This window comes from Mesoplodon mirus (genome assembly GCF_964341445.2).
Source record: "Mesoplodon mirus genome assembly, chromosome: 4".
NCBI lineage: Eukaryota > Metazoa > Chordata > Mammalia > Artiodactyla > Ziphiidae > Mesoplodon > Mesoplodon mirus.
Genome location: NC_138979.1, coordinates 183,429,737 through 183,441,097, shown reverse-complemented (window position 1 = coordinate 183,441,097; position 11,361 = coordinate 183,429,737). Strand labels below are relative to the sequence as shown.

The 11,361-nt window shown below is 54.2% G+C and overlaps 1 protein-coding gene across 5 annotated transcripts in view; it reads left to right on the top strand.

Annotated features, from left to right (window-relative positions):
* Positions 1-4,471: 4,471 nt before the first annotated feature.
* Positions 4,472-11,361, top strand: part of BCL11B (BCL11 transcription factor B) — a 92,649-nt gene continuing 85,759 nt past the window's right edge. For all 5 annotated transcript variants that reach the window (XM_082618164.1, XM_082618163.1, XM_082618161.1 and 2 more), the window contains exon 1: positions 4,472-5,519. In XM_082618164.1, coding sequence (XP_082474290.1) covers positions 5,462-5,519 — 58 coding nt within the window. In that variant the 5' untranslated portion in view covers positions 4,472-5,461. The remainder of the gene's footprint in view (positions 5,520-11,361) is intronic.

The window sequence follows — 11,361 nt, the reverse complement described above, 5'->3', positions numbered from 1 at the left end:
GGTAGTCCGAAATCTACTACTGTATCAAGCCCAGGTATTACTGCAGAAACAAATAAGGTGCAAGTGAAGCCATGTTTTAACAAAAGCAATGTTGCTAAATTCAGTGCACGGAAAGAATCAGCCTAACACTTGTTGGAAGGCAAGTTTTGTGGTCCTGTCTCTGCTATAAGGTGACAATGCAAAAAACGTCTCCAAATCTAGCAAAGCCTTAATTGAGAGCTATGGCTCCTAGAAATTTGCTGTAATTTTCAGAAATGACATAAAATAATTCTAGAAGATATGCCAGGAAGCTTAAAATGCCTCTTTTGTCTTTTTAGGCTTCGGGATTTGATAGCTCCTAGAGATTCTGGAATGGTAAAGAAGGAGATAAAGGCCATCTTGGGAACCTTATTAATATGTACATAAATGTGACTTGCTTAGGCCTTCCATTGCAGTTTCTTCGAAAGTTAAAACAAGTCAACCCACTGATCAGATCGATGTGTTTTATTTATCCTCATCTTCGCAGTCAATAGCATTTATAGACTCCAAGGAACAGAAATCAGCAGACATGGTTTGCCTCTGAGTTTGCCCTACACCTGTGAATACGAAAAGATTTGCCTTCTCTTTGCCTGGATTTTTTTCTTTTTTAAAGCATCAGAAATGAAGCCCAAGGTAATTTGATAAGATGTGTTGTTGAGTTTTTATATTGCTACAAAGTTATCTGAATACATTTTAGAGGGTGGATCCGTGTTTAAAAACCAAACAAACAAATGAAACGACGATTTTCTTTCTGCAGAAATATTGAGTTCCCATTTTTACTGACACTACACATCTCGATTCGTTCCAATTTTTTGTAAAGACATAATATAAAATATAACAGCTCAGAAGGCAAAGATAACATTGCAGAATCTCGAATAGAGCCCCACCTTAGCTAAGAGTTAAGCACTGAGAATTGTTCCAAAAATTTTAAACAAGAAGCTCGGCTAGGGGGTCACGTGACTGTTAATCTGCCCCCATTGCATGGCGTGGTCCGCGCAGCACACACTGGGCATCAGAGCCCCACACAAGGTTAATAAAAAGACACTCTGATTTGATAAATGATTTATGATTTCCGACCTAGTCCTCAATAAAGAAATTTAAATAAACTGAAAAAATATTAAGGATTATCTGCTGGAACGCACTGTGAAGCTAGAAATATTTGTGAGTTCAAAAAGCTTTCTGACCTCTCCTTTTTTTTTGAAAGATGGTGCAGAAAATGTGGCATTTCTTTCTGTCTGATTGCAGTCTGCACAAAGCCCCAGCTCTGGGCGGAGCACACAGTAGGTCTACAGCAGGTTCTGAAGAAAAGAGTCGGAAGGATTGTGGTATTACTTTAGGACCACGTTTGTACTTGCACTTTTCCCATTTATATTTTCATATGTTAAGCACCTGCCCCCCACCCCCCATTTTGGGGATGGGAGTGACTTTTACTCTGAACAAAGGCTTGCTAGGTCAGGGAGTGGTGTGTGTGTGTGTGTGCGTGTGTGTGTGCAGTAACCTTCTCAGAAGGGTCTTGGATCCCCTGACTGCCAGGGGTCCTGAGGAGGGGGTAGGGACGGGGCTGTGACCCGAGCTCCGCCACCGCACTCTCGCTCCGCCTGCCTGTTGTCTGGGCATCGAGAGAGTGGGGAAACTGTGGGCCAGCTGCCGTAGCCGGGCGGGGTCGAGGGAGAGGTCAAGGTCGGCGGAGAGGCAGCTATTGATCCGACTTGGAACGCGAGACAGGGAGCATAGCAAGACTAAAGGGGGAGCTGTGAGACCAGACATTAACAGCTTTCAGCGCTAATGATGCCCGTGCCAGACGGGCAGAGGGAAAAAAAGGAGACTGGAGCGGCAGCTGGGATCGCTCGCTGCCTGCGCCCGGCCGCCTCTCCCGAGAGGAGGAGAAGTAGGAGGAGGGGGAGGAAGGCGAAGGGGCCAGCACAGGGCTGGGCAGGGGTAGGGCAGCCTCTCCCTGGCCGCCGCGAGGTGGAGCGCGCCGGCGGGCGGCGGCGTGTCCAGCCCTGCGCCGGCCCGCCCGCGCGTCCCTCTTCCCGCCGTCGGGGCAGCGTGGGGCCAATGAGGAAGTGCTCCCCGGGTCAGTCGCGGCCCGCGCCGCCCCCTGCCCGCTACTTCCTGCTGGGGGTGGGGCGGGGGTGCCCCCTCCCTGGACCCAGCCGCCTGAGCGCGCGCGACTAGGCAGCTGCAGCCGGGGCGCCCGGGCACCCTGCGCAGTCCGCGGAGGGGCCTCCTTCCTAGGAGGGGGCTGCCCCATTCCCCCAGGCCACAGACCGGGTCCCCCATCCTTGTAATCGGCCCCGGGAGAGTGAGGGTCGCGTGCTGGGATTTCGGGCGCCGGAGCGCCGGCGGCGCGGGGAGGCAGGCCAGCCGCGGCGATTTGAGTCCAGACCTGCCCCCGTGCGCTGTGTGACCTTGGCCTAAGCGTTATCCCTCTCTGGACTTCACACCACCAGTGCTCAGAAAGAGAGCTCTCCCAAGTTTAAGAATGTGGGCAGGTTGGGATGGCCGGTTTATGGCTTTCTTAAGAAGTTTATTTAAGGTGCATATGGGCATTTTTTCTTACTTAGGCCACTTTCCTGGAAAGATTTTCGTGGTAGGGCTGCATGGGAGGAGGTGCTTCCAGACTTTGGACCACGTGGAGGTGGGGTGTAGGTGGTGGGTGATGGGCTGCAGCGTGCAGCCCCGGGTGGGTAGCTAGTGCGGACTGGCTCGCCCCCCGCGCCCCTTCGCCCCCCACGCCGCCCCCTCCGCCCAGTCTCCACCCGCTCGTCCGCCGACCCTGCCGCCCGGTCCGCAGAGCTGCACGCTAGGGCACATTTTATTGTTATTATTTTTTTAGTGGGGGGTGGCTTGGGCTGGGAGGTCCTTCTGTCCTCGCTAATGGGCGCTGCGCTCTGTTAAGTTGTCGGTGCCGTCGCCCGACCCAGGACCTTGGGGGAGAACGCCCCCACCCCCGTATCCTCCCCCGAGGAAAAGGCCCTGAGGGAGGCGGCGCGCCCGGAGGCGTCACGGCCCAGCCTTTCGCTCCGGTGAGGCCGCCAGGGCCCGGCCTGGGGGCGGAGTGGGGTGGGTGCAGCTGGGCTCGCCCGCGAAGCCCAGTCCGGAGCCAGGCCCGGACCCGCCCTCGCCGCCTCCCGGCCCAGACCCGAGATGCCCTGGGAACGGTGAGGGGGCCGGCCGCGTGGCACGCCCAGCCGGGAGGGCAAGTCGCGAAATAGATGAAGTTGGCTGCGGCCTGGGGAGGGACGAGGAGGTTGGAGTGGGGGTGGAGGTCCACGCGGACTGCGGCCTGGCCTTGTCCCCGGGCCACGGACAGGCGCCCACAACTCCTCTTGTCCTCGCCGGCTGCAGATCAAACGGCTGACAAGGCAGCTGTGTCCTTCCCAGTCTGACGGGAGATTTCCAGTCCTGCCCTGGGCGGAGGAGCCCTGGGGGAGGGGGGCGTTACTTCCAGGCTGCAGTAATTGTCAGGGGGTGGGAGGGAACTGCGGCACCTGAGGGGGTCACCCACACGAGTGGGTCCAGAGATCCGGCCGCACCTACTTCTGGGTCAGCAGGTACGAGAACCTCTCCCACGTGGAGCAGCCCTGCCCCTCACCCCCACGCTTCCCACAGATCTTGACGTTGGGGCCGGGGTGTCCGTGTACACCCCAAGGAGTTAATGGGCTGAGGTGGAGGGAGCGCACAGATTGGGGTGAACATTCCTTCCGGAATGCGACTCAGACAAGGTCTCACGTTTCCCCTCCCCCAAATGTGCTCTTAATTCTCTCCTCTTAGCATCTTTTATTTTGTCCGCTTCGCTCTCGCCGAGTTTGGAATATCAGGATTTATATGGAGACACTTTTTGGAAGTTTAACCCCGACCCCTCAATGAAACAAAAGTGAAAACAACCAAGCTACTTTTCTAGGGAGATGAAGCAGTTGACCATCTGCCTCCAGTCCCCGTGTCGACCCCAACCCTCTTTCACAGCCATCCCCACGCCCCCCCCCCCAAGAGCTTTCGGATGAGTGGGTGGGGACTTGCGTTGATTCAACTTACTTCCACGCACAGCGCACTCCGCCCCCCTTCTCTCGGGGTCCAGCTCCCTGGAGGGGGGAGGGATGGAGGATTTTCTTTTATTTAAAAATATCCTGCCCAGCGTCCTCCCCCCCCCTCCCCCAGGCGTTTTGCGCTGGCAGCGCACGGGGAGGAGAGGAGCGCACTAAAACGCTGCACGTGTGGCCGGCCTGGACCGCGGGTGTGCGCACGGGTGAATGTGTGTGTGAGTGTGTGTGTGTCCGCGCGCGCGCGAGTGTGTGTGTGTGTGTGTGTGCGTGCTTTCTTGTTCTCTTACAGGGTACAATGTTAAAAAGCCACCGCTAGTCGCCCCCAGTGCTCCGACTCTCTGGGTCTTTTTGTCTCTAGTGCAGATTAAACGTCACGTCCGCACTTGAACTTGAATTTTATCCCATTGTACAGAGGCAGCCCCAGCCATAGAGAGACCGAGAGCTCCCAGAGAACCCGGACTCCGCCATCTTCACGTTGCAATCTATAGCTCCCAGTCCGCGCCCGCACCGACCCAGGCGCACTGGGCGAGCCGCCCCTCGGCCCAGCTCCCCTCGGGCCCGCGGCGCCAGGGGAGCGCTGGGGAGCGCTCGCGGGGACCCGGCAGCCTCTCCGGCCGGCGCCAGCCTGCCAGGTGAACTGGGAAGGAGCCGCTCCTGGAGTCCCCCCAGAGCCTCGGAAGGGTCAGTCTCCGAGAAAAAAACAGGCAGCCCGCAGAAAACCCAGAAACAACCGAACCGGGGCAGTTTTACATTGCTTTGGGTTTTTGGAGGGGGCGGGGTGAGGGGGTACGAGACAAGTCCCCAAGTTTTCTTTGCTCTTTTTTCTTTTCTTTTTCTTCTATTTTTTATTTGTTTGCATTTTTTTTTCCTTTTCCCCCCTCCTGGTAGAAGTGCGCTTTCCACCTACCAGACCCTGAAAGAAAGTGTCAGGAGCCGGTGCAAAATCCGGTTTAAGTTCAAGAAGACATTTGCAAGTCCAGGAGGCCAAGCAGTTTGAAGAAGTGTAAGCAATTTTTTTTCCTTGAAAAGAATATATTTTTGAAGAAACCAGCCAGTCCGCGGCAAGCAAGAGCAGATTTTTTTTTTTTTGCCTTTCTCCTATTTTAGATCGAGAGGTTTTCCTTTTTCCTTCTCGTTTTCTTTTTTTGCAAACAAAACAAAAAACAGCATAGAAGAAAGCGCAAAATAAAGAAGAAGAAGAAGGGGAAGAGAGGGCAGGAGGGGAAGGAAAAAAAAAAAACCAAAACACCAACCCGGGCAGAGGAGGAGGCGCGGCGGCGGCGGCAGCGGCGGCGGCAGCGGCGCGGCGCGGCGGCAGCGGCGGCGGCTCGGACCCCTCCCCCGGCTCCCCCCATCGGTGCAGCTCTCCGGGCGATGCCAGAATAGATGCCGGGGCAATGTCCCGCCGCAAACAGGGCAACCCGCAGCACTTGTCCCAGAGGGAGCTCATCACCCGTAAGTGTCTGCGGCGTGCGCACGAGGGGCCGGAGGATGGGGCTCCGGGCGCCCGGGGCTGGGGACACCGAGCCAGGCGCAGCCGGGCCGGGCGCCGGGGAGGCCCGCGGGCTCGCAGAGGCAGCGGCGTCGGCCCAGAGCATGGTAGGGGGCGGGGGGCCTTGGGAAAGTTTCTTTGCAGCCCGGAGAGTCCGGGCTCTGCGCACTCGGACGCGCCTCGGGCTCGGGGGCCTGCGGAGCGGGCTCCGGGCCGGGGAGGGGGCGCGCGGGCTGGAGGAGGTGTGTGTGTGCGCGCGGATCCAGGCTGGACGCTCGCCCCTCCGAGCGGCGTGTGTGGCGGCGGCGGCGCTGGTGGCGGGGTTTGGAGAGGAGGGGGAGGGGGCTGGGGGAGCGGAGGGGGAGGGGGGAGCCGGGAAGTGGGGAAAAGTTGGCTAGCGCGTGGGTCCGCGCTGACGGCGCGGGCGGAGGAGAGCGGGGTGCGCTCGGGCCTGGGGGAGATGCGGGGCGAGGGGCGGCCGCCGGCTCCGAGTCCCCCAGGCGCTGCACCCGGCCGAGCAGGGCGCCGGCCACGCCGGTCCTAGGATTCCGCAGCCGCCTTTCTCTCCCCTCCTCTTGCTATTTGCAAAAGAATCCAGCTGCGTGGCTGTTTGCCGGGCTCCTGCACCCCAACCCCCATTTCCCCACCTCCGTCTGTCTCCTGGGATGATCTTGTCTTCTTTCCCCCACTCCAAAAAAAGGTGGGGGCATCGGGGGCTGGTGAAAAATCCCCGCCACGGGGGGAAAAAAAAGCGTTGTTAGCTAGGAGTGGGATGTGCTTGTAAAATAGTGGGGGGGGGGGGGAAGAAAAAAAGAAAAAAAGGAAAGAGATCTATCAATCTCTCACCCATCTTCCTATCTCGGATCTTTCATCTCCCCTATCTAAATAAACAAGGCAGGTCGCAGTGGAAATCCACCGGCTGAAATCGTGTGGATTTCAAGCAAGTGGCGGGGCGGGCAAACTCAGGCAGCGGGGCAGAGACGCAGCAGCTTCCAGCGCCCCAGTCGGGTTTATTTAGCAAAGGGAAAAAGCGTGCGGGAGCGGGCCAGGTACGGGGTTTGCAGGGGAGCTCGCCCGGCTGCCTGCACGCTTGCACCCGGAAGGTCGGCTCGCAGCGCTCCCCGCCCGCCGCAGCCCGCGGGGCCGCTGCTCCGCGGCGCGCGAACCTTTCCCCGAGGTCCTTTCTCTCGCGGTGCCTGGGTCGCCTTTGCTTTTTTTTTTTTTTTTTGAAACTGCAATAGAAATAAAACGTCCTCTGGGTGCCATCGAAACAGCGGGCAGGTTGTGTTCCTGCAATCCTTGGAGCACCTCGTCAGGCTGGGGCCGGGCTGCCGGCGCGGAGCTGGAGAGGGCTGCGCGCCCAGCCGCCGCCGAGGACCGGCTGCGGGGCGGCCGAGAGCCGAATATTTATGTTATATTTAAAAAAAAATTTAAATAAATAAATAAATATATAAAGGGGTTCTCCCCTCCCCTGAAAACCCAGCATAGGCGCCATCTGCTCGGAGCATTTGCTGTTGCCATCTCTCCTTTGTTACAGCAGATACATTAGTAAGAATTTGTGGATTTATTATTATTTTGGGGGGGAGGGAATAGATATTAAAGTGCGCTTGCTTTGGGAGAGGGATACCTTTCTGGAGGGAGGGAAGAGGACTTCTATCTTTCATCATTGTAACATCAAAGAAGACTCGCTGGTTGCATTTAATACAAAATGTTTTGCAACCATATTTGAACCTGGTTTGATCAAGGTCCTCATCGCCAGCTGACATATCGTCCTTTACCAGTCCTTTAGCAATCGCTTATTCTACCCCCCTCCCCCGTTTAGATGGTGGAGTGGCTGTTAGAATGTCTGTACTTGCAGACGCCTAATTTCTCCAGGAGGCAATTTGCCCCACAGAGCCTCTGTATAATTGCAAGGGTTGTTTTTGAGGAGGGGGACGTTGTGGGGGGGGGAGTCCGGGAAGGGGGAGTTGTCTGGGGTGCATTGCCAAGCTGGCAGCAGCGAAGGAGCCAGGAGTGTTTGCAGTTGTGTGTAAAGGGGGAAAGAAGCAGGTAGGTTCGCTTTGCTTTTGCTCTCTCCTCTCTGGTGTTCCTGGGACCTCAGGAGCAAGCCCTGGCCAGGAGGACTGGCGGCAGCTGGGCATGGGGGGCGAGGGGTGCCTAGTGCAACATCCTTCCATCTTTCATTTGTTTCACGGCTGTTTCAGTCTTGCTCAGAGCAGTGCTGGGTAAAGCCGGCTGACACTGGAGCAGTGGCAGGGAAGGGGAGGTGGGGAGAAGGAGAGGATATCCCACCTGCCTTCCTGGAGCGCACGGAGCCCAGGGCATATGCAGGGGTTTAAGCAGGGAGAGTGGTCCAACCAGTTTTCAGACAAGGCTATTTATTATCCAAAAGCAGCTGGCTTTTCTGTCTGTCCTATGTCACCCGGGAGGTGGGAGTGCAGGCAGGGGAAAGGCAAGAATTGGATGCAGTTTAAGCTGTAGGGCCTGTACAAGTGTGCCTTTCCACAATGATGCAGGAGTTGTGGGTCTCGGGTGCTCTGGAGCCCTGGCCAGCAAAATGGGTGCTGTCAGAGACCCGATCCGGTGTCCACAGTTTAGATTTCAAATGTGAAAGAAACAGTCTAATAAAACGTGGTGCATCTTCAGTTGGGTGGCAGCCCGCCGGCCTCAGGTTCTTTAGAGATGATGCAACTTAGTATAACTGATGGTTTGAGAAACAGAAGAGCCCACAAACAGCATCGATCATCTTGCAGGGGGGTTGGCAAGTGGGAGAAGGGCTCCATAATGAGCTAGTTAAATTTACAGACAGGGCCAGTGAGAAGAGGAGTGAGGTAGAAAAGAGAGAGTGGGAGACAGCTGGGGATGAAGACTTGGGCTTCTGGTTTGTTTCAAAATGTTTGACCCAGATGGATATGGCTTTTAAAACCGGAGGACAGACACAGCTTTTAATAAAAACAAACACAAAACAACACAGTGACAGTAGTGGACAGGGTAGGATGAGGAGCAGTGACTGGCCAGGCAGAGGGAAGGGCCGTGAGCCCACTGTGCCAGGCCGGGAGAGTGGGGAGGCAGATGAACCCCAGGCCGTGCAGGAGCTCTGAGGCTTCCCGAAGGAAATAAGAAGGCCAGGGTAGATTACACAGCCCCAGCGAAGGTGATTTTTTTCAACAACCCACCAACAGGTTTCCTTGGAAGATTAGTAATTTTCCGTATGAATTCACGATTTTGCAGGACAACTAGAGACCCAAGATTTGACACGGAAGTTAGGCTGTGTTAATTCCATGGTTGCCTCTCAAATTAGGTTTTGCTGTGGCTGTGTGTTTTGAAGGCCGCTGTGCTTACAATTATCTTAACTCCCCAGGGTAGAGTATATCTCCAGGTGTCCACATATCTTTCAAAATTGGGCCTCTGATAAATATCATAAGCCCTGGGTCCCTCTTTTTTTTTTGGTAGTTGGTGGGGGGAGTGAAGTTTGTCTCCCTTCTGCACAGAAGGGAACCCCATATCATTAGAAGTGTGATATGTCAGCTGCTCCGATTCTAAGGGAGAATAGAAATGTGTTCATCCAAGGTGTTATGCCAGGCGGATTTTATTCATTTGTAATTCACACCTGAGAGAAAAAATAGCCATGAGCATATTTTAACAACCCGTAATATTTTTACAGGGTAGTCTTTCCCTCCCTGAAAATTATGTACGGGGGCATATTTCCTTTTTTTTTGAGGGTGGGAGGTGGCTCTCTGTCTCTGCCTTGGCCTTGGCGATTTTTGTCTGGCCTTCAAAATATTTCGTAACAGAAAAGGAGTCATTTCTCAAGTGCTGGAGTGAATGCAGCCGTTGCTTTGGTGAAGGCGGCCTTAGGAACATGGAGGGAGGCTGAGTCAGATGGTGGGGTGTGATGCCTTGCTGACCACTGTGCAGGGCCAGATCGGTCTTCTTGACCAAAGGGAAGGCCAATTTTGGGTGCACCGGACAGTAATTAGCATCTGTCTCAGGTGAGATGGAAGCAGGCAAAGCAATCGATCAGTTTCCCACTGTACAGGGCACCGGTTTCTAGCGCCTTATCAGAATCGAGCTCTTGGCACTGTCTTTGGGCTTAGAACACGGCTTGCACCCGCCTTCTCCTTTTCCTTTTCATCTCCTTTCTCCGATCGCTTTGCATTCTCTGTTGCTTGTTGTGATAAAATACTTTCCAAAATAAACTTTCAGTTGAATTGGCTTTTAGTTGATGGCAAGGCTGCAACGCCCAGCAGCGTCTGGCGCCTCTTGGCAGCTAGGGGGAGCTCGGTGCCCGTGTCATGCGTGGAGCCGTCGCTGCGAGGGGCCGGGACCCGGCTTCCATCAGCCGCGAAAGCAGTTTACGTTGCTGCAAAATGTCCTAAGTGTGAAGTTGTAATATTGATTTTCCTGCAGAGAGTCGAGCAGGATAAAATGAGAATATAAGTTTGAGAAATCTATTTTCAAGCCATCGGCATTGATTTACAAGCCCTCACTCGGCAGATGGGGGCAATTTTCTTTAATTTTTTTTTTTTTTAAAAACAGTTACAATTGTTAGCTTTGAACGGGCGTGTTTCCTCCGGTTAGTCTGTGGTCTTGACTTTCTGAATTGCATTAGGTCGTTGAGGCATGCCTGATGGAGTGAGGGGGTCTGGGAAGAGTGAACCTCGCTTTGTCCATTCCTGTGTTGTATGTCACAGACCTGGGGATCTGCCACTGCTCTGGGGAGTCATGCGTCTAAAACAGCTTGATGAGTGGAAATCTTTTCAGCTCAGATTTTATAACACTTGGATTCTCAATTCCATTTATTAGGTAATGTTCCCACTGTACTAAGTGAAATAGCACCATTCCTCAAAGAGATAAAATGCCAACTCAAATAATGTGTAAAACTTTGTCTGGAAGGAGTATGTGCTTGCTAGACCCAGCGTTGCTAATACCTTTCACCCCAAACGGTGCCCTTAATGGATGGCTTTTAATGAGATGATTTCTCCCCTAACCGTGTAATTTCGTGCTGGGGAATATGTGTGCTTTTGATCACGGAATTTGTGGATCTATAATATCTTCTTCTCCAAGTTCAAGAAATCTGCAGAGGGCTTCCCTGGTGGCGCAGTGGTTGAGGGTCCGCCTGCCGATGCAGGGGACACGGGTTCGTGCCCCGGTCCGGGAAGATCCCACATGCCGCGGAGCGGCTGGGCCCGTGAGCCATGGCTGCTGAGCCTGCGCGTTCGGAGCCTGTGCTCCGCAACGGGAGAGGCCACAACAGTGAGAGGCCCGCGTACCGCAAAAAAAAAAAAAAAAAAAGAAAGAAATCTGCAGACAGCACAGTTAACCGAGAGTCTTCTGCTTGCGTTCAGTATATGGGCAGAAGAGGTTACATGGCGACAGGAAAGGAGTGCTTTATTCTAACCTGAAAGAGAAATAAATTAGGTCAGACAAAAGCCTAGCGCTGTCATCAGCCAGAGCAAGAGCCTTCACTCTCCAGTGCAGAGGGCCAGCAATTTATCTGATGATTTCTCTACTTCATTTAATGTTTGAATCGCGCCTACTGTAAGCATATTGTGTCAGCGAGCTCATTTGACAACTCAGAGATGAGGCGTCACTGTCACCTCGAAGCCTTGGGCCGGGGCAGTTGCCTCTGGCCTGCAGAAAACCGTTAAAAAAATTCATTTCAGAAATCCCCAATCCTTTGCCTTGGAACTTGGGGGAGTTTCACAAGCTGTAACTAAACACAGACTACAGATACCACAATGTGTGAAGAAAAATATTCTATGGGGGAGGGTAAAGATGGGGTCCTTGACCTTTGGGGACTAT